This window comes from Mastigoproctus giganteus, chromosome 10 (assembly GCF_048544385.1).
Source record: "Mastigoproctus giganteus isolate SK-2022 chromosome 10, ASM4854438v1, whole genome shotgun sequence".
Classification (NCBI taxonomy): Eukaryota; Metazoa; Arthropoda; class Arachnida; order Uropygi; family Thelyphonidae; genus Mastigoproctus; species Mastigoproctus giganteus.
The window spans coordinates 162,392,370-162,416,645 of NC_143584.1; the positions used below are offsets into that span (position 1 = coordinate 162,392,370).

General features: G+C 38.6%; 1 protein-coding gene across 2 annotated transcripts in view; it reads right to left on the reverse strand.

The window, feature by feature from the left end:
* LOC150079437 (calcitonin gene-related peptide type 1 receptor-like) overlaps window positions 1–24,276 on the reverse strand; it is a 142,866-nt gene that overhangs the window by 57,167 nt on the left and 61,423 nt on the right. The window contains exon 2 of one of the 2 annotated variants that reach the window (XM_090383900.1): window positions 21,190–21,392. In XM_090383900.1, the coding sequence (XP_090240026.1) occupies window positions 21,190–21,252 (63 nt within the window). In that variant the 5' untranslated portion in view covers window positions 21,253–21,392. Of the gene's footprint in view, window positions 1–8,379; window positions 8,443–21,189; window positions 21,393–24,276 lie in introns of those variants that run through there. The other variant, XM_090383901.1, reaches the window with a different exon arrangement.

Genomic DNA, 24,276 nt, shown 5'->3' on the forward strand with positions numbered 1-24,276 from the left:
AGCTTCTCACTGTTGTGGTAAACCAGCAGTATCCTATTGGTTAGGGTTCCAGCCAAGACCTGAAGAAGGTTTCTAGTAATATAGAAATAAACTGCAGTATGTGCAGGATAACGTTTACCTATCATAGCTTTTATATCGAGGAAGAATACATCAAATTGACTTTTATTGTGGAATACCCTTTTTATTTCAGAGAGAGTTTGGAACAGGTTAGAGATGGTAGACTGTCCATTGATGGCACTGTGGAGATATGTAGGTCCATGGCTGAAATAGTGATCAACCAGTCTCGTATGGATCTCGTTTTGGAAAACTTTCAGAAGCGAGCACCCAGTCGAGAATGGTCTGTAATCCTTCAGACCTTTTGGGGATTTAGATTTTGGAACTGGTTTGACATAGTAGGATTTTCAGATTAAGGGCGTGGAGCCAGTTTTTAGAATTTCATTAAATATGTAGTAAAGGATATCAATAATGTAAATGCTAAAAACTTTCAATATGAAAGAAGGAAATCCATTTGGGTTGATCGTAGCTTTATAGAGAAAGTTGTTGACTGCTTTTGCTATTGATTCCTTAGAAATGTGAATAGTTGCAAGATTGTGGTTTTCTTAATATTCAAACTGCATATACTGCTTTTATCTTCAAGTCTGAAATTTGATTTAGCCCATGTATTAAACGCGGATTGGCTCATATTGCACTTCTCCACATGCTTACAGTAAATTTGCTTATTTTCTTTCAGACGGCTGTAGATTATCCTACAGTGCGTAAACCTTTTCAATTAAAGAAAATTGGCTCTCCTTTTCTTGAAACAGATGAGGGTCTTGGTCAGTCCCTCTTCTTTACCACTTTCAGAACGCTTTTTGCCTTTTCAGGAAGGCACTTTTCAACTCAGAAGAAAACCAGTGGTTAGTTCTGGGAGAAATACGAATACTTTAGAAGCCCTTAGGTCCCCAATTCTTGATAAATTGATAGAGAATTGGTTAAATGCTTCCTCAAGGGGGAGGTTACAAATGTCTCCCCAGTTATAAGATCCTAGAAAGTTGAGAATTTTTTTGGACATTCATATATTTAACGGAGAAAATTTTCTTCGAGGTCACAGCATTTGTTTGGGTATTTTCGGACTTCATGGGTAATTTAAAATCAATTGGAGTACGGCCAGAAGAAAATCAAGATTAAGCGTTATTTCTTCTAGCCCTTGTGAGTAAATTGTATAACAAATTTCTCGTACTAACGAAGTGATAGTTCGTAATGTTGCTCAGCGAGTCAATGTATCTATTATGATTGATCCAGGTTTCCGTTAAACAAATCATTGAAAATTCATCATAAAATAGCAGGGCTTGAAGGGCATGCAGTTTATTTGAGACACTCCTAATATTCTGAAGAAAGCAAGTGATGTGATCGGTTCTCGATCTATATTTATTCGATTTTAATTGCTAGACATTCGTCTTCAGGGTATCCGATCCACTAGGGAGAGCCTGCCTTATATTCGAGCCATATAGCCAAATATTAGTATCTTCTGACGTTGTGGAATTCAGGAAACGTGGAATGATGCATGCAAATGTTGCCTTGTATTCATCTTTGCTTTCTAAAATTCACGTAAAATACGTAAAAGGCAAAGAGAGTCAACCGGAATTAGAATACCATGCACATTTTAAACAGTTATTAGCGCGGCATGGATCTTTAAGAATTCTTCCAAAATTGTCGGCAATGTCCCTAAGAAGTTATCATGCTATTTAGAACAGCAAAGAAGGCTAGAGGGGAAAGTCGAGTTAGGAATGCCCATCATGTCTGTATTCGGCCCTGTACAGTCACTCCACTCAGACCAATATTTTGACAATAAAGAGAAATATCTGACTATAAAATAAAGCCACATATGGTTCAGAATAACAATTACAATAAAAGTGTAGATCATAAATAATACAATTTTATTGTAACATTTCTTTAGAAACAAACAATATGTAGTATTTTATATAAAGCCGATTATTTCCTTTTATATCAATTTAAATTCATGTAATTCGTCGCAGCCCTCGATCCTTTCCTCTCAAACTGCAATAACTTCCTAGCCTATGAGAATGATCTGAAAATGTTCTTTCCATCCAGCAATAATGATGGTGAGCATAACGTTACGCTTCAAGCCACGCAGCAATTAATTAATCTGGCCAACTTCCACGATTGGGCTCGAAATTAACCCTCTTAAAACTGCCCAGATGTCCTTCTCTAGAAAACATAAAATACATAACATCGCCAATACTCTTAAATGGCCAACCCATCCAAAACGTCGATCATCACAAGGATCTGGGAGTTACTTGGGACAACGAGTTATCCTTCATTGAACATTTCACCACCACCAGGAAGAAACCACTAGCCGCCATCTGGCGCTCAAGACAAGAATTGGCTGGGATTCATAATGCCCATAATAGGGTTCATGATGTTCATGATGGGGTTCATAATGCTGGGGTTCATAACTCAATGAATAAATAAATAAATAATTGCGACCAAAGAAGTGGTCAAGAGACAAGTCCCTTGACCATTTTGGTTGTATCTCTGAACCTGTTAATTTTGTTTTATAATAGATAGACTTTTTGTTTAAGCTGAACAACGTTCTAAATATTTCTAGAAGCGTACATTAAACAAATCCCAGTTTTATTATTTACTTTAAAAAAATCGAATCATACATTACAAGAAAACAGCACCAGAAATATAAAATTCATTCCTAGAACTCAAGTTCTAGTCTACATTTCCAAATGGTTTTGAGAAGGGGAAAGTAAGAAAAGAGAAATATTAAAATTCGGGAGACAGAAGCGACACTTCTGTTAGCAAACAAAGAAAGAGCTTCAAATAGATTATAATGCTTTCATACTATTATACAGATAAAACGATCGATAGAATGGATAAATCGACAGATAGAGGGAAGGAGGGAGGGAAGGAATAAAATGACACGGAGTGAAATAGACAGACAAAGGAATAAACAGATCGAAAGAGAGGAAGGGCTATTCTCTCGTTTTTCTAATTCTGGGAATCAGCAGCAGCAAACATCAGAAAGAAAACTCCTCTAGGCATGACAGTTGAAGGAGATTAGGTTTATCTTTAATATTACTTTTTAATTATAAGTTTCAACCGGTTTTGTAGAAACTTTTCTCATTTACAATCGTCACATACCTCCTTTGATATTTAAATTAAGATTTAATTTTCTTCCTTCGTTTCCAGCTGCCTGTTAGAAGCCCATCAGAGTTTCTTTTGCTGGGAGATTACTTTAAGTGACGTCCCCTGTAGGAAAATAACGCGGGCTGCCTGCTGAAAGCAACAATGAAAAGTAAAAGAGAAAGAAGAAGAATATGGGGTGTACAAGAGAAAGAGAGAGAGAGAGAGAGAAAAAAGAAATAGGAAGGCCCACATGAAACGTCAATGACGTCAGCTGACTACAGAAAAGCCTCTTGTAGTGGTGAATTTGAGTGCTTCTTAACTCCTCAGATCAATAATTTCCGCGAATCTTACCAAACTTCCGGTAGAGAAGAGGCACGAATCCTGTTATCCTCACTGTCATATTCTCATCTTTTCTTCGGCAATAACACTGTCTATATTTGGAACCTATTCACGAAGGCTTACCGTTTGGAAATGGCATTTGTTCAGAAAAAAGGTGACGGTGTTGTGTTTCCTCCACCTGTGAATGCCAGTTTGTTTCCTTCTTTTCATTCTTGCTGGCACGAGAGATTTCCCAGTAGTTTTCTGTAGCACTTTGCGAGGGTTTAATGATGCAATTCACTTTTAACGTTTCAAACATTGAAAGAGAAAGGCATCATTAGACCCTTTTATGATTTTGATTTAAGGAAATATCCTCAGACCCCTTAATAATTTTCGGGGGAAAGTTAAATCTTGCGAACTCGTTAACCATTAGATACTCCCAATCTGGAAAATGAACTTTCCAGGACATTTATTGCTCGGTCATCATCGTATAAAAAGACAATGGAGTGGAAGTTGAACATCATCTACATCTTCTCCAAAAACTCTGGGAGAGTTTCTTGTTCAATTTGAACATGATGATTTTCAGCTGTTAGTTCCTAGCGTCATTGACGGGATTCCAACCCTGTATGTATGTATACATATAAAATAAAACAGCTTCACTTTGGTGGGTAGCACAGTTGGTATAATCGCCATCCTCCCCACATTGGGTGGTAAAAACCTGAGTTGGAATCGCGTCAATGACGCTAGGAATTTTCATGGTCCTTTTTCACAACATGGCTGAGTTAGTCGGTCTCAGGTGATGGTAGAATGGTCTCCCTCCGGATTTTTCATCCAGCAAACAGAAAATAGTTCAGAAAACACACGCCATTTACAGATATATTATATATGGTTCAATATGGCCAAAGTTGCTGATGCGCCTAAAATCCTACAACCCTAAAAGGGCTTCTATATTTATCTGCTTTACACCTGCAAGGGAATTCTATTGCCATTTATAAAGTAGTTATGATTAGTGTGGTTGTTTATAACTAGTCAACTGCCAGCATGCAATGCAATGTTGACAGCTGAAAAGAAAAGAAATCTTCAAGTTAAACTGAAAGTGAGTTATCAGTTAAAGAGATATAATAATACAAAATTGTCAGAGGCATACGGGCACCCCTGGGATTTGAAAAAAAATGAACCATACCAGCTATCCACATATCAGGGCTTGGTCAAAGCACAACTGTTGTAAGCAACTAAAATTAAGCGGATCAACCAAAGGCAGCAGATGGATTGGGACATTGAGCTTAGAGGCTTTCCATGAAGAGCGATCCTAGATTGCAATATTAGCAAATCGATCTGTTCTTGCCATTGCAGAAAAATCCTCCATCAATGGTGGCTGACGTAGTCACCAATTGGAAAAGTCACGAGGGCACTATAGGTGGAAAATATTTGCATAAACCGTAGAAGCTGAGGGGAAAGAGCCCAGAGAGGACTCAAAAGAAGAAGTAGTACATCAATCTCATCAGTCCTCCTCTAATATTGTCAAAGAGGAGTTCAGAGAGGCCACAGCAACTGATATCAGTACGATGTCGATAAAAGGGAAATGCACACCGGATTTTAAAATTTGAAAAATTGGAAAATTGAACCGTGGTTCAATTTTCCAATCTGATGGACTTGTTTGACCCACTTCAGAGGCATTGCTACCATGGCTGAAGAATTAGCAAAAGAGTTTATTAAATAGTTCATTTTTATTAAAGTTTATTTATTATTAAAGGATTATTTTTAACAATAAACATTATAATAGGCAGTCAACAGACTGTTGAATACGCGCAGTTTACAGACGCGATAGCCTTGGCCTTAGTTTCCTCGGCACAAATCCTAAACAACCCAACCAATTTTGTCTTCTTTCAACAAAGTTCTGATGTTGCAAGAAGTAACCGATTCAGCTAAAGAATACCTGGTCCAGGAACTTCCAATAAACTTTTTAGGAGGGCTGAGGCCTTATAGATAACGGGTATCCCCCAGCATTTTCTTGTCTGTACATACTTTCCTTGCCAAATGGATTAAGAGCTATTTTCATCCTGAAACTGATACTCTAGAAGGATTATTACATCGATCTTGTTATCACCAGAAAAATATATATTTCTCTTGTCATAAATATTCCAAAATAATCTGCTTCCTTTTCGGATTTAAGAATATTACACAACGCCCCTCTATCGTCTGTAATAGAATTGCAACGATCTCAGAACTGCTATATACACGCAAGATTTAAGGAGGTTGGTTGCTAAGGGCAACGAAATGGGCGTGCAGAATTATCAGCAATGTTCTCTTTAGTTCCGAGAGGACTGATAGGAAAATATACTTTGTTTTTGCTCTTCTCTATTAAATATTTCCAAGGTATTTACTAAATCGCAACCGGAAGACGATGTACCATTATATAAATTGCATTACCGTTTCTTAGAATCCCTGATGAGGCTGCAAAATGACTGATCATCTTAATACACAAACTTCCAAAGAAGATTGGATGCTCATTTTGAATATTGCGCTCATATCTTTGTTTATAATCAAAAAAAGCAGTTCGCATTAAGGACCCCGCATTGCCTCTTTGAATCTAAAATATTATACCAACAAGAAGGGTGTGCATGATTTTTTTTTTATTATTATTAAATTGCAAAGCTCGTTTTGCACATAAACAAGGGTATACTCTCTCATGATTGCACATAGTTTATCTCCTAAGGGGAGTGTTCAATGCGAACTCAGTTACGACTACTGAAAGAGCTGCTGGTCTTCAATCATGATACGGACAGATGCGTGTATTTGGAAACACCCTTTGCGGATGTTGGCTGATGGGTGCGAGGAAGTCTGGGGGAAATTGCATCGAACGCTTGATCGATGACATCTTCGTTTTAGAAAAATGAAAGTCTAGTCTCGTGCTGTTCTACCTCCTAAATTTAGATCGTCCTGTTCACGCCGAGGCTATAAAAATCGATTGGACACTGTTTGAACAATTCTCTCTTTCTCTCTCTCCCTCTGTTTCTCATATTGTCGTTGGCTGCCAGGTATGTCCTCAGGGTCCCGCTAGACATCGCATTTCCAATATCTCCACGAGGTGTTGAAGGCGGATAACTGATATCGTACGTCGTGAATTGATCGACAGAAACTTTGGAGTGTTTAAAATTAAAACTTCCAATCGGATTGTTTATTCAAGTTACGTCATATGACTGCACGCTTCCAAGAGGGTGAATAAAAAGAAACAAACACAAATCTTCTGACCCATTAAAGAATTACAGAAGATTATACAATCCTGACACGTAATCCGACCTTTGATGGATTCTATAAAGGTTATTCAAATGAAGTACAGACTTAAAGAATGGACATTTGCGATGTGCAGATGCGTATCGATTGACTGCTGCAGCAGAACAGATAACTGCGTTTGTTAGGGTGTTAAGGCGTCGAAGAGAAAATGATGGTTTCAGTTTCGGTGTATGAACAACTTGTTAACGTTCACGTGTTCTACGATAAAGCAAAACCGCAGCACTTAACATCCATGCTTACCTGTTCTCGTTCAGATAGGAAGCGCTGCAACAACCAGCCTACAGCCTGGATCTGTCTCCCGGTGGTTACTACATCTTTGGCTTCCTGAAGAAACATTCCATCTCCAGGGTATAACTTTTCCAGCAAAACTGATTTATCAACTCCGCGGGTGCTTGCTTTTAACCTCTTTGAACTGTTTATTCCAAAATTGTTCCACTTTGGCGAATCTTACAATTATTTGATGGATTGCGGCGAAAAGAAAAACTCAAATTTATGATGAAGATTGCCTCCTTTCTTCCTCTCTACGTTTTAAAAGGGTCAGCACATAGTAAACCTATTTTATCAAGTTGAATGGAGCTTCTCGAGCTGTAGTCGTAAATCACAGCAATGTTTATACTACATAATCTACACTAAGCACCTGCACTGATAGGCGCAGTGCGTGTGTAGTTTTCTGGATTCAACATTATCCGTTTTCAAATGTTGTAACCTATTGAGAGTGACATTTTCCTGCAGGCTAATTAGAACATGAATATTATTGTAATAGATAAAAAAAAATTAATTACATAACTTTTACAAGAAAATGCCAATAAAAGATACACATAAGTTCTACTAAGTGTCAAGAACTTGATAGTTGACAGGGATTCAAAGTTTAATATTCGGTTAGGTTTATGACCAGTGTTCATTTGTTTTTTTCCCAACAGCCCTTGAAATCTATATTATTTATCTTTAAAAAAATTAATTTAATCTTTTATTTTTAGCGATATTAATAAATTGAACAATACTGAATATTCTTTGATCTATAAAATTATTTATTAAACTGAAAAAAATACTTGATTTGTTAATAAATAACCAATCATATATATTTATATTAAAATCAAGCGTTTCTGGCTTTTGTTTATTTAATAAACTGACACCAAACATTCATATTTTACTTCTTATAAAAGGTTAACGTAACTCGCTGAATTAGAGAGATTAATAAACGAATATTTTGACCAACAGATGGCGCCAGTTACATTTAAAACGAATAGTTAAACCAAAACACATACATACATACATATCCACATACAAGTGCAGTTAAGATAAAAGCCGTATGGTTATTTCTAAAGAAATTGTGTATCAACATATTATACTATCCGTTTTGTTGTAAATACAAGATTATATTCAACTTTAGAGCGCCATTATAGTGGAATATGGTAAAGTGTTTATTTGTCTTGAGTTAAAGTGCCATGGTCTCATTATGAAGTCTGTCTGTCTGTTTGTTTCTGGAGACGGTAGTTTCATAGCCGTAATTGTACTACATAACTATTTTTACGACACAATTTGCTTCTCTTTCACTAGATAATAAATGCCCAGCTTCGAGTTTCTCTCAACAGTCAAGAGCATTCACATACCAGACATAAACACATTACTTACGATTGTTCAAGCGTTATGGTTTCCTCTCGTGTAAAGTGCTTGAGGGGGGAGCCGTTTATTTTTCTTTGTGTTACTAAGTCAACAAGTCAATAAGGAGAAGTCGTTTCTGGAAGATATTTGAGACGGGCATTTTTAATCCACGAATCAAACTTCATTTTCCAAAAGCTCTTCTGTTGCTCGGTGTTTTCTGCGCTCTTAATATTGGAGGTGGAGCGCTCTTATACACCCACGTGAACACTTATTCAACGATTGTGTGATGAGGAGAGTTGAAGAGTGTGCACGTGAATCTAATAAAACGTATTTCGAACAAACGGACGCAGTCGATCGATACTGTCAGCGATCTTTAACAGGATGTTGCGTGTTGTTCTTACCTCTGTGCTACACAGATAATCGAAAGCCTCCCACAGTCGACACAAATCCAATTTAGAAATTATCGAACCATTAAGCGTTTTTCGTAAAGCGTTCGCCATTTTCTACTTCGTAAAAGAACGCAAGACGGGAACGAACCACCTGTTCTTGGAGTACACCTCGTGTGTATTATGATAATCCAGTTCTATCTGACTTCGGGGGTAATTTCTCTTAAGAAATTATTAAAGGCTTTGTTTCTCATTCCTGGAATTTTAAGCGCTTTCGTAAAAAGGCCCGTTGTCTGCATCATGTTTGTCCTTCTGCTCGTCAGTCCGTCCGCATGTAACCACGCGATTCTCAATGTATGGATTCTCATGAAATTCTAGATTTGCTCGTTTATAAAGATTTTTGAATCATCCAAAGTTTCTTTAAAATCAAACAATAGAAATCTGACTTTTTTATGAATATTTTTCGAGTTTGAACACTTTCTGACCTGGAAAGCTACTTCCCAACGTATGGCTGACACTGTTATCACCACCCAAGATTGCTCCAAGCCTTTTTTCTGTCCTCAGTGGTGTCCCAAGAGGATCATCACTCGGTCCCTTACTTTTTAACAACTATCTAAATAACCTTTCGCGTTACGTGCATACATACACTGGATTAAAAACTGCCCAATGTTGAAGAGACAATATTGTTCCATACTTTCACAATCTAAGTGCCTTTTTAAGTATTCTTTGTATTTTAGCAGCTTCAGCTCCGATGATGTAGCTTAATCACATTATTGAGATTGTAATTTATTAAAGAATTTATAAATGCGAAATAAATCGTTATCTTTGGTTTTAAAAAAAGGGCTTTTGATATGACAAAAATAAAGCAAGAAAAAACAAAACGTAATCTACCAATTAAATAGTTAATGTTCTTATTCCAGGACATCGCACGATCGATTCATAATCCTAAGTCTTTTTCTTCTAATTCACACGAGAAGTTTCTCTTTTTGAGTGAAGACAAGCGCAGAATATAATCTGATTATCGGAGTAACTTGGGTAACCTTGGGAGATGTCTTTATTAATAAAAACTTTGTTTTTACACACACCGTGTATCGACTTATGTGCGCTTACCAAATCATCTTGTAAATTAGTCCAATATGATGTGATCAGCATCAGATCATGTTGTACCAATTGCCAGATCCAAGAATAAAATAATATCAAAATAAAGATTTTGATGAATCGAATCCATCGACTGTTCTAATAAAAGCTGTTCATTTTAATTTTTTGATGGACATATAAATTGCTATTCGACACAGCGTCTAATGTCATCAAGTACTACTTCTGTAGTGTATAAAAGTGGGGAGTGAGCCCCCCCCACTTCTATATACTAGAGAAGTAGAGAGAATGTTCTGTTTTTAGGATCAGTAATGCACCATCTCACACTGAGTTATCGCTGTGGCAATATTTGACGATTCTGCAAATGGAACATCTTCTATAATACTCTGACTTTGTCCCATCTGACTTATTTCTATTCCCAAGTATCAAATATTCGCTGAAAGACATATTTTGGATGTTTGTAGGAAGTCTTATACCATGAGGACTGAAGATCGATATGACTGAATGATTTCCAGAATGCTTCCCATCGTGGCAGAAGAGAATGAATCATATACAGCTGCCTAAGGGAAATACTTTGTAGGGAACAAAATCATATAAGTGGTAAGTTCAATTTTAACTTACTGAAGCGAACCTTCTGGCCAGATATCGTATATACGTACAGGGGTAGATTTTGTAATGGCTGCATGACGTATTTATGAATATGCAGCGATGATTTGGAATGAAAGACGAAAAAAGCTGATGTTTATCACCAGCAATTTGAACTCTTGGATTCCCAAGAGTTCAAATTGCTGATGAGCACAAAAATTGGACAATTGATGATCGCAAATTTGTCACACTTTCAGACGAATCATCATCAACATCAGGATGAGTTCACGTTTGGCGAATGCCAAAGGAAGTGTACCATCCTGTCTCTTGCCAACCGTCAAATATGGAGGAGGATCAACAACAGTTTGGGCTGCAGTATCTTGGTATTCTTTAGATCCTATCATCAGCCTGAACAGGTAAATTACTGCCACTGATTACCTAGATATTCCGAATGATCAGGTTCATTCCATGATGCAAATATTGTTTCCCACAAACGATGTCATGTTTCAAGATGATAATGCTCCAATGAACGCGACCAGATGTTTCCTAAGCATCTTCCATGGACTGCAAAATCACCACACAAACTTTATTATGCCACTGTGGGTATATTTGGAGAGGAGAGCGAGAAGCAGATGTCCTCTATCTTCATCACTCAAGGAGCTTGAAAAGTTCCTTGACGAATGGTCCAATATTCCTCTTAAGACAGTTCAAGATTTCAACTATTGTTCTGTTGATACCTTGTAAGGGTTTAGTCCCAGTTCGGATTTAACCATCTTAATAAACCTTTTTTACAAAAATTTACTCCGTTAACCCACCCCGTGCACTTGTCTCCTCTTAAGTACCGCAACGCCAATTCCACCTTATTACACACGAACCCATCACGTAAAATTATGCAGAAGTTTTATTAAACACTTCTTGAGTACAGTAAAGTTTTCAATTCCTGCGGTACATTATTTGATAATCGAATGAGCCTTAAATGTAACGCCTGACTTATCGTTATCATCATTTACCTTTATTAATGCATGTCGCAACATGTAATTGTAAGTCTGCGATATAAAGTTGGCAATGGTGACAATTTGAAAAAAGAACGGATGCGCAGACACGAGTCTATATTATATCATTATATGGACATAATTCATTATTATGTGAGCATTCCTACTGCTTCATTTTTCTTTTTGTTTCTTCTTCCCCTCCGATTTCCTAGTTCCGTTTATTTTAATTATTTAATTCGTAATATTCCCACTTTTTTCCTACTCCATTCCTTTAAAACGACCTCGTAAATGACTCTATTTTGTGAATTACTTCGAGAATGTTCGCCAAGTGTCATCTGGGACGTGAGCCTTTAGATGTCCCTCATTTTGGCATTTTTTGTCTAACGATCACCAGAAATGTTTTATGTGAGGACCACCGGAGCTCTACCAAACCATTTCGTATCTTTTATGGCTCGTCAAAGGTTACGGTCCTTATCGATTCTATTTAGTACGGTACTTTGCACTTCTTGACAAATTAGAGATCTGCTCGCGCTACAGATGGTACATCATGCGGCGTATCTGATTATGCGAGCAAAAGAACTGAATTCCGATTGCTATGGTTTCGACTAATTTTATCCCAGCTGGGACATTCTTCTTCTAATATGAAATGGTTGTAAATTTTCTTCATCAATTTCAACTGCATTCAACTTTACATACTAAAGCTATTGGATATGCAAAATCAGATGATTTATACAACGGTACCTCACATTTCAAAATAAAAATACGAAGTAATGTTGTACCCAATCTGTTTTATCCAACAGATTTATACTTCGCATTTTTGGATGAAATAGAAGTCGTTGAGATAACAGAAGAAGGGAAAAAGCAGTATGTACTGGAACTTAAGAACAAGTTTGAGCTTCCGCAGACTGCTCAGGACCAAGATATCGACGAGGAATATTACAACTTTTTGAAAGTGATAAAGCCCAAGAAACCTAAAGGGAAAAAGAAATCCAAAGAAGAAAAAATTAGTCAAGAAACACTTGTCATGATGAACCGAAGACAACAAATGAAGGATAAGAAAAACACTGACAGGGAGAAAATTGAGTATACTGAGTTATGCAAAGCCATTAGAAAGAGACTCAGAGAGGACATAAGAAGATTTAACACAAGAAAAGTAGAACAAGCATTAAGGGAAAACAAAGGATTTAAATCAGCAGCCATGAGCAGTAATACAGGAAGACAAATGATACTGAAACTGAAGAATAGCGATGGTGTACTTATAAACAGCAAAAAAGGCATAATTCAAACAGCAGAAGACTACTATAGAGAGTTATACAAGGAGCGAGGGAATGATGCCAGCAGTGGGGAAGATGGATTGCCAATTAGCAACACATACGACATACCCGATATTCTTCCTGATGAGGCAGAACATGCATTGAAGAAAATGAAGAATCGGAAAGCCCCGGGGGAAGATGAAGTTACTGTAGAGTTGTTAAAATTGGGAGGAAGAGACATGACACAAAAACTGGCAAGGCTCTTCACAAAGTGCATTAGAAAAGGTGTGACACCTAAGCAGTGGAATAATGCAATCATAGTTTTGCTGCATAAGAAAGGGGATAAATCAGAAATTGGAAATTATAGACCAATTAGCTTGTTAACTCACATCTACAAGTTGTTCACAAGGGTCATTACTAACAGATTAGAAAGAATACTTGATGAGAATCAACCGAAAGAGCAAGCTGGCTTTAGGACAGTATTCTCAACTATGGATTATCTTCACGTAATATCACAGCTAATGGAGAAAGCAAATGAATATAAAACACACCATTATGCCTGGCATTTGTGGATTATGAAAAGGCATTTGACTCCATACAGCATAAGGCAATGTTTCAGGCACTGGAAAGACAAGGCATTGATACCCCATATATTATGATTTTGAAGAAAATATACGAGAGTGCTACATCCTTTATTAGACTAGACAAAGACAGTAGCAAATTTAAAATTGAGAAAGGAGTTCGACAAGGAGACACAATATCTCCGAAGCTGTTTACTGCTGCCCTTGAGGAAGCTTTCAGAAGATTAGACTGGTCGCAGAAAGGAGTCAATGTGAACGGAGAGTACCTAAACCATTTACGATTTGCAGATGACATTGTGGTCATAAGCCACGATCCCAAAGAATTAGAGGAAAATCTTAATCAGTTATGCACAGTTAGTAAGGATTTTGGACTAAAGATGAATATGGCTAAAACAAAAGTAACGATGAACAAGTATGCCACGGAGAGGGAAATTATGATTGAAGCAGCAGTAATTGAAAAGGTGGAGTCATATACTTATCTGGGACAAGTTATTAGCTGTAATAATGATAAATGGCTGGAAGTCAAGAGAAGAATAAATTTTGGATGGATAGCATTCAGGAAATATAGTCACATACTGAAGAGCAATATCCCAGTTTGTCTGAAACGTAAAATAATGAACCAATGTATACTCCCCACCATGACTTATGGAAGTGAAACTTGAGCACTCGCCAAAAGAATGAAAGAGAAGCTGAGAACTACACAGCGAAGAATGGAACAATTATATTGGGAATCAGACTGTTAGATAAGAAAAGAAACACATGGATTAGGCAGCAAACTCAAGTAAAAGACATTCTTATCAAAACTAAAGAACTAAAATGGTCTTGGGCAGGACACATAGCTCGAAGACATGATGACAGATGGACTAAGAAAACAACAGAATGGTACCCAAGAGGAGCTAGAAGAAAACCTGGAAGACAACGACTGAGATGGACAGATGAAATTCATGAGTTTGTGGGTAGTAAATGGATGGCCATTGCACAAAACAGAAGGAACTGGAAAGTTGCTGAAAAAGCCTTCATCCTGCTGTGGATTGAAAATGGCTGACGATGATGATGATGTGGTAATTTAAAATTGCATTGTTGGTGTTGTAACATATGTTACTATTGGTATAAAAGTGTCATTGAAATAGCTACATCTGATAAATTTATATTTCTAGATATTCTATAAAAATATACGCCTTTTTGTGTTTAAGTAATTTATCGGTAGAAATAACTAAGAGCTTGAAAAATAGTTTTACGACCACTCCTAATCCCATGAATACCAAAACATTCATTTCTGAGAATGTCGAGCACTGTCCAACTAAAACAAACAGATATACACTGGTGTACAAAACTTAAGGACCAGTCAGGTTTTCACCTGTAGCTTCTTATAGGAGAGGCCTGGATATTTGAAAAGCATACCAAAGGAACCTCGTTAGATACAGAAATGATGAAAGAAACAACACCGACACAACAACGGAAACAAAATGGTACAGAGGGACTTTATTCAAAAATGGCAACATAGCACTGGCTGCCATGATACAGATGCATCACTGCCATAGATCGAACAAAGTGAAGAGGTGGTCCTCAGTAGGAGATATGGCCACCCCTAATGTCGATGCAGGCTCTGCGCCGCCTGTCCATACTTAGAACAATGTTGTTGATAAATTATTGAAGTAACATCGTCCATTCCTCTGTCAGCGCCATCTTCAGCTGGTGAACATTTTCTGGTGGGTGTGGACGTGCTGCTAGTCGTCTCCCCAGAGCGTCCCATATTTGTTCGATGGGATTTAGATCGGTTGAACGGGCAGGCCAATCCATAGGAACAATGTCCTCACTTTCCAAAAGCATATCAACAGCTGCAGTGCGATGGGTGTGGTGTTATCATCCATAAACACGAACTCGGGGCCAGCGGCACCTCGGAACAAACGCACACGGGGTAGAATTGCCTCAGTACAGTAGCGTGCACTGGTTACAGTATCGCCTTCCAGTATCTGGAGTTGTGTACGTCCATCCAAGATAACGCTTCGTCAGACGAGAACACCTCGACCGCCATATCGATCCCTTTTAGTGATGTTTGCGGGATGATACCGTCTGCCAACCTCTCGGCAGATTAGCTGACGCCCAGAATCGCTGCTGAGACTGAATCTACTCTCATTAGTAAAGTGTACCTTACCCCATTGCCTTGCTGTCCAGTCCTTGTGTTAGTTGCACCTCTGCAAACGGTGTCTCCGATGGACATGTGTTAAAGGGACACAGCGTACTGGCCGTCGGGCAAAAAGTCTACCTTTGTGGAGTCGCCTGGCCAGTAAACCGCGATATCCTGCGTCCTGTGCAGTTGGTTTGCAATGGATCCCGTTGTCTGGTGTCGGTCCGTCTTGGCCTGTAGGAGAATATAGTGGTCATCATTGGACGTTGTTTTTCGTGGACGACCACCACTGGTCTTTCGAACAACTGTACCAGTCGTTCTGAAGGTCGACCACGCACGTGAGACGATGCTATGGGCGATACCGAACTCTGCAGCCACACTCCTCGCACTTCGACCTTCCTCGAGCTTTCGAAATTATTCGACCCGGGGTAAAGTCATCCAGATGTTGTCTACTGGCCATTTCGTTGTCTGTAACACTATATGAAACCCATCGAACGTCTGTAACAATCGTGCTCGCCATTCGGTAATTTGACATTCCTGCTGAACTGCTGCTTTTATCTGTTTATGTGAGCCCTCTCATCACGACTCAAATTTTTGCATGTCAATCAAATCACCACAGGCTGTTTCGTTTGATTTTGTGGTTGTAACCTTTAGAAATAGTGTTGGTCCTTAACTTTTGCACACCAGTGTATTATTGGGCTTCAGGATTCCCTTATAGATTTGCACGATGACATGATCAGCCTTTGCAGAGAAATAATACTCGTATACGCATGGGAAGCACCGATCCACTGTCTAAAGGCAACACCGTGGACCGGAGTTCAGAATTTCTTTTAAAGGCACTTCTTCTGCAATGATACGTCTGACTGTAGTGACAGTACAGAGTATACACGAGAGTTTGTTTGTTTGTTTATTATCAACAGATCGGCACATTTGAGCACAATCTATTTAGAAAACAGATCTCTCTAAATGAATGGCACCATCGATTTAGAGAGAGCCATAGCAAACCAATACTTTCAGTGGAAGAGATTGTATGGATTGAGCAATCAGATCTCCAGACATCGGTCCAATAGAGCATACCCAGGATGCTCTAATTAGAAACGTTGCTAGAAACATATCACTTCTCAGAAACCCAAACGAGCCTTGTGGGAGCCTTTACGCAAGAATGGGGTTTTACAAGTCCAGCATTAATTAAAGAAGGGATCAGTTCTTTATTGCTACCCACGAAGATCACGCTCTGTTATAGTATCTTTCCATGATTATTTCACGAGACATTTTTGTTCAGTCAGAACTAATTTGCATAATTCAATTTCAGATCGAAATTTGTCCAGTGTTTGTGCATTATTAACATATATTAAGTCTTGAATCTTGATAATAAAAGGCTTTTGATTTGTTTATGTTTTTTAGCTTTTTAGTACTAGTGAAGTGAAGTTAGTCATCGCGTCCAATGATACGTGTCAATCTCTAACTAAGCTATGTGCAAATGTTCTAAAATTTGCTCACTAAGATAGTGGCCGAACTTGGGTAGGTATCTGAGGCACTATTTCTGGGCTCGTATTTTAGAGAGCCCTCCGAAGCAGACCAAAGGTGTGGGAGTGAGTAAAAGAAAGAGCCATTGTGCATGAATTAGTATTATCCCTTTCTTATCCTAATGGATATTTCCCATCCCGCGCCGGGTAATGGTAACTGGTGCGTGGGGTGGTTTTCATATCAGGTTACTATTATTGGGCGAGCAACTCTCTGTCTATCCTACAGGTGTTCAAGTTCGCAGCTTTCTGGATTTCCATGTAAATGTTCTCTGAGAGGCTTATTGTCGCTAGGTTCCTATGGAGGCTCTTTGACATCAGGTCTGTGGTTGACACGGCAATGAGAATGATCATTGCCTGTTCCATATGCCACATCTTTGACCTCCTGTGTTAGGTCCCTGTACTTCCTGATCATTTTGCGCTAGCTTCTGATTATCCTGACAAGCTGGTCATGTCTATGAGTGTACTCTGTCTGGGTGATAATTCTGCATCCCGCGGTGACTTGCTGGAAAGACTGTTTCTGGGACCAGATAGCATCGGCGACATGTGTTATTTGTCACTCCGTACTCCTTGGAGATGTATTTCCTGTAGTTTCTGGTGTTAATTTCCTGTCCTTGGATGGCGAAAACGAATCCTTCCGTCTCGGAGAAGAGCTCCGCTCGTGAGTCATTGTTCGAAGCTACCTTATCTATGTTGTCCGAGGTCATTGTAATGTCTGCCATGGTGTGCCTTCAATCTTATCTTTCTGTCTTTGTTTCTTCTGTCTGTGTGAGTGGAATCTCCTTGTTGAGGTTCTGCGGTGTGTGCCATTTGTCTTTCTTCCTTATGGCTTTGTAGATTGGCGCTGTGTTTTCCTGGAAGTAATCGCCTACTGTTATTAAATTAGGTCTGTTAAATTCATCCTCTCTACTTCCCGGGCTATGGTCAGTCTCTGGATGGTCGACTTTGGGTGGTGTTGGCCATCATTATCCTGATCTAGCTCATAATCTCTTCCAGCTCAGTGTTGGTTCAATCTATGATCCCGAAGGGGAATCTCCCAATCTGTCATCTCTTGCATATTCTTGGTTTTCTTCCATTCTAGGTCTGTCCAGGGGGTGCGGCCGTCATGGCTAACTTCGCTGCTTCACCAGGGCAGGGACTGTATGTTTCCGCTATTCAGCATTGATTTTAGCAGGCTTCTCAGCGAGACTGGTCTTGATTTACTTTTGTTCTAGTTGTTGAGCCTGTATCATCCCCAGATACTTGTAGGTCTCTCCCTCTATCAATCTCTTCACAAGTCTTCAGTTGGTAGTTTCGCCCGACTGGATTTCCCCTGATTCAATCCATGGATCTTGCATTTGTGTAGTCCAAATTGAATCCTGATATCAGTGATAAATTCTTCGGTGATCTGGCATAGCTGTTGGAGTTGATTCTCGGTTTCCGCAGGGTTTGATGTCACCCATGTGCATCAGGTGAGAGAGGGTATACAGGTCCTTCCTCCTTTCTTTTAGGGTATATTCATACTCGCTGTTGTTGAGCATGGTGGACAGTGGGGTCGAGTGCTAGACAGAATCACAGTGGGTTCAGGCATCTCCCTGGAAGATTCCTCTTTTGATGTTGATCAGTCTGGTCGTGATGTTCTCGACCTTGATCGTGGTGTCCTTTCGCCATGCTTGCTTCCAGGAAGTGTGTCAGTGTCGGATTGACTTTGTGAATCTTCAGTGTCTCTACCATCCAGTTTTGGAGTACGAAGTCGAAAGCGTTGCGGTAGTCGATCTAGGCCGTGTACAGGTTGCGATGCTTCTTGTAAGCTTGCTCCATAATTGCCGCGTCAATGGTAAATTGCTCCTTGCGTCTTTTGCTCATTTGCTTGCATCCCTTCTGCTGCTCGGCTATGATATTCTGATTCTCTAATTGGTCTGATATCTTTTTTTGTTATTATGCAGCTGATCAGGATCGTGAACATTGTTGGGAGACAGGTGATTAGGCTGTATTTCTCCAGGTTTGTGGTGTCTTTGTCCTTAGTCTTCATTAAGTGATTCCTTGAGTCAGAGACTCTGAGACTGTGTTAGGACGCTTTATCATCTGGATGAACTGCTCCGCTGTGAGCCCCTGGTGTGTGTGAAGCTGAACATCTTTGACCAGCATTTCGGATGTTATTCTAGTTCTGTTTTGGATGTGTCTGTATTCCTTGTTCTTTGTAGTTGGTCGCTCACCTGCTTGATTTTTCCAAGATTGCAGGAGCTATCAGGTTCTTCATTATTATTATTTCTTCCTGATTGCGGGTTCCACCTCGTGACGGGTATTGCTATCAAGTACACAGGGTGTTTGTTGTTATGTCTGATGTTACTGTCGGTCGAGAAACTCTCTGACTATCGTACAGGTGTTCAGGATTGCGACTTTCTGGAGTTCCTTGTAGGTGTTCGCGGGGAGACCTATTGCTGCTAGGCTGTTATGTAGGGTCTTTGGCACAATACCTGTGGTTGACTCGATGATCGGGATGGTCGTTGCTTGTTGCATATGCCACATCTCTTTGATCTCCTGTCTTAGATCCGTGTACTTCCTGATTTTTCCCCATGGATTTTCTTCAGGTTGCCAGTGGGTAATAATAATAACCAGCGTTGGTTATTATTATTATATCACAGGCAGGTTAACAGTTATAATAAGAATTATTACAGAGTATTTGTGGAAGCGTGTTTCATATTTTTCAAGTAGTTCCGTTAGGGTTCCATCCCAAAATCAACTTGTTATTTGCTGTTGTACTAGTGTTCATAAGAGATTCCTTCAACTACTTGCGTACCAAGTAATTGGTAAAAGATTTACGGGGAAAATATTTTTAATTCCGGAATTTATTAAAAATTAAGAATAAAAAGTATTTTTCTTCACATTTTATTCAATCTTGGATATCACATTTCGTTAAATTTGTCATTGTGGGATCACGAAGGCGTTCTGTTCTAAAAGCGTGTTAATTAAGTCGATTGTGCTGAACATAACTTCCATAGTAACAGTGTTGTTAATAGTGGTTAGGTCCACAGACTGAAAATCTTTCTTTTCTCAGGGCCCTCCATTCTTGTTCTACACTATGATGTGATTCGATCTCTCACTTATCTGCTTGAAATGTAATGATGAAGATCAGTAAAAACATCAGAGAGAAACGTCTTGGATTTTACATCCTGTGTGTGAAAGAAATTTCCCTCTTCATCGCGCAGTTGGCGTTTTATATTTTCCTCCCGGGTCCTAAGTTACATCAACGTAAACACTAAGAACAGAATCACTTGTATGAAAAATGCTTAAGACAAAGAAAACATCTCAAGAAGTATTCTGCATTAAGAATTTCTTCTTTTCAGCTTGTCTAAGCGAAATCTTTTTTTCCCCGTAATTCGCAAAGCAGACACAGCTGTCTTCTTCTGTGGCTGGTGCTGTTATCTTTGACTACAGTGTCCTTCGGGTTACTATGGTAACAAAATAGTTGGCCAAAAAACAGCGCGGAGTTAAGACACGAAAGCGTAGAGTTGAAATTAATACGTTGTAAATAGCGCAGAAGCATCACTTTACATATCCATAAGCAAATGAGGTTTGAAAACCACACTGTCATTTGAATATCTCATATTTTGAATTATTTTTCTTATTTATAGCGACTAAAATCGATGTCTTGCTTAAGTCCTACTCAAGCACTTGTCAGACACAACCATAAATATGCTCTTAGGTTGTGTCTGTATTCTTAGGCCTTCGAGAAGACGCTAAAAAAGATTGGGAATTGAAGATGCCTTTATTGACTTACTTAATAGACCTTCAGCGTCAAAATCTGCAAATGGAACCGGCTGGTACTAAAAAAACTTTGTCGAAACTGACAGGAAAGTGAAAGAGACAGAAGAACTCTGCGATAAATGATCCGCTCGTAACTCAAGTCGACGTTGTCGCTGCACACAGGCCTTCAGACGATTGGGATACGTGTCAGCACCAGTAAAGTGCACAAGATATTGCATTATATGGATTACCAAGGTCGTGCAACTGTCCAGAAGACTAATCACACGGACTAATAATGCCAGATGCTTTCTGGTTGGTGTGAGGACCCCTAGTCTTGGATGGTATAACAATGGAAAGCTATTCTTCGGAGTGACGAGTCTCGATACATGGTCTACCAGTGAGATAGTAAATTTTTAAAATAATAAACATTAAATAAGCAAGATATAAGAGACATTAATAATTGAACAGCTAAGCTCTTTCAAAAAATACAGCGAATCTTAATGCTTCATTAATGTTGGAGGACGGATGAATCATTCTGTACCTACAAAGTTATATAAAAATCACATAATACCTGTTTATCAGCAGTGTATACCAACAACGTAATAGCTGCTCCTACTAATCTGATCCCTATCATTGTTGAAATCACAAAGCCATCTTTAACACTCTACTGGACAAGTTTATTGTTTATCCAAAGAGAAGTCCGGTTTTGTTTCTTCCTCTGTATCCATTACGATTCGATTTAGTTTCCTTTTTTTTTCTTACTACATGTATAATCTATAAAAGAGAAGACATTTCAGTTATACAAGGTGAATCACGCGGGTACAAAAATACTAAAATTTTACTTTTTATGAATTAAATGGAGAGAGAGAGATGAAGGAAAAAAAACCCTTACTTTCAGTTGTTTTCGAAACAGCTAAGACAACAACATGTTAAGTTTTTTTTGGAGAGTTTTATCCTTTTTGTGTTTTTATAGGCAGTCGTGTCTCAGTTGACAGCACTCCGGGAAAGAAAGAAAGAAAGAAAAAAGCGGAAGACGGAAGCATGGGTAATTGGGTTGAATGCAAAAGCCCGAAGCTCTCGATTTGTAAACGGTAGGCCCTCCCGTTCTTCCACATGGGCATTAATTAAAATGAAATTTAATCCTGAGAGGAAGCGAGGAAATTAAGAGGGAGGAATGCAAAAGGTTTGGCTTAACATCGAATAGAAATTGTTATAATTGCAGTGTGGATGATTATTGTGGTTTGTCCATCGACTGATCGGAAGAGAACTCACAGCAAGACGTTAACTGCGCGAATATAGTTTATAGGCAATTTAAAATATTCAGATTAGCATATACTGATGTGCCAAAGAATTAGAAACCTATAGAACAATCCAATGGTATTGATATTTAAGGCAAATTTTAAACCGATCTTTTAGACCCATCATTTCGCGTCATCTAATTTTATGATATGAATTAATAAGCAGCTGATGAGTTGTATAACTTGCTATAATGATGGCAGAAATCATGATTGGCTGGAATTAAATCTGTTGTTTATGCGTCAGTTAGTAGCTATTTATGGAAGCGATTGACCATAGATTTAATGAAGCATACATTTCTTTCTATCTATATCCATATTGGGCATTCTCTACCTCTCTTTGCTCTCAGCTCTTCTCATATGACGTAACACTAGTCATTGGCTCACTGAAGCGCTGCATGACCAGCCACACGTTGTAAAAGTCTTAAAGGAGTAAACCAAAATTACGAAGATCACTTAACGTATTAGAGAAACTCATAAATTGGATGATATGTGAAGGTGATAACTGATGACCCTGTTCAGGTTGCTGACAAACTGAATAAATATTTTGCGTCTACCTTCGAACGTGAAGAAGTTCTTATTGCTAGAAATACAAGAAATATAATGAGTATAAGAGGAAGAAGACAAAAATCAAATCCACTGATCTGATTTTTGACTGGATTTGATTTTTGATTGATTGCTTGCTGGATGAAATTTTATATTCATTGAATGAAAAACCTTGAACCTTTCTCGATACCGACAAACTTGGCCACGGTGTATAAAATGCCTATAAAACTCGCTCCTCTCTAGATGGAGAAAGTTTCCCCTCTGTGGAGGGAGAAAGAAACCAAACTCGAATATGCGACCGTTTTTTTCACACATTCTGGAAAGACGGGGATTATAACCACTGCATCAACAACCACGAGGATGTAAATCAAAGATTTATACCATAGATTTACACGCTGTGAAATCACCGATATGAATCTTAGGGAGTAATTAATTATGGATTTTGAAAGGATCTGAATGAGTCAAAAAACATTTGTCATCAGAAAGCAATTTATCATGAAAATATATTCACTTTTTATTTCTTTTAAATTTCGATAACTTCTCGTTACATCCTTTCGCAGAAATTTCTTCTTTTGTTACTGTTTTCTTGGTGGTATTCACAGACTCGTTCAATCATCCCCTCTGTCTGCTGTATGCGCATGTACACGGGCTCTCACATAACAAACAGAGAATGCCTGCACGGATCTCGGTGGAAAACACGATGAAGTAGAGCGAACCATGGAAAGTGGGAGTTGCACAGAACACAAAGTTCTCTTGAGACACGAGAATTCTTTACATCACTGACGAAGAGTAGTGAGCAACTGAAAGGACAAGCAACTGCTTCTAGACGTATTACTTGAAAGCGTGTCATCAAACTAATGAAGCAAAAATAAATAGCGCAGTATACACTTCCAGAAAAAAAGTTAGCGCCTTTATAACTACCGCGAGGATTATTTTACGTTTAATTTTTCATCTCTATGAGTTGGTATTTGCTTATTAAGAAAGCATTACCTGAGCGCAATTTGAAATGTAAGAGAGTGTTTATTTTGAAAGACAATGTTTCTTATGTTTTGTTGTTGTAGTAGGGTTTTAGGAGCATCAGCAACTAAGGCCATATCGCTCGATGAATACTGCCTGTAAACTGTGTGTGTTCTAAGGTCGATTTTCTGCTTGCTGGACGAAAAACCCAAGTTTCTGGGAGAAAAAAACCATGCTGTTCTTGCCTGAGACCAACTCGGCCACGTTGGGACAAAAAAGCACATAAAAATGTTTCAAGTCATTGACATTACTCGAACTCAAGCCTTTTCGGTTCGGTGTAGGTAAGATGGTGATCTAACCAACTGTGCTACCCAAGATGGCGTTTCTCACCTAATCAGCGGATTAAATAATCTTGATTAATCAGTAAAAATCATCCTCGTGCTCAGAGTAAAGAATAGCATATTGTTGCTTGCGTAATCAATAAAAATTATTAATGAACATTAGCATGGAAGCAATTAAGACCTTGAGAAGTTAGTATGTAATCTTTGTAAATCGTAGGGTAGATTTTATTGTTGTTTTACCTATTGAAAATTAGTATTTCCTTGAGAAAAAGTCGTGTCCCCTTGATTGACACTGACTAATTCGGCCATGGTGTGAAACTAGACCATAATAATTCGACTTTTCAAAGGGATTTGAACCAGGTCTTTCCCATACGGAGTTCAACGATTGCAATCAAAGAAGTACTCGATACACATATGAAGTTGTTATGGACTGTTTGTGACTCTCATCATTGAGGTGCAGATGAGTTCAATTTTCTATCACGCGGACTTATATCCTACTCCATGCCCACTGCTCAATGC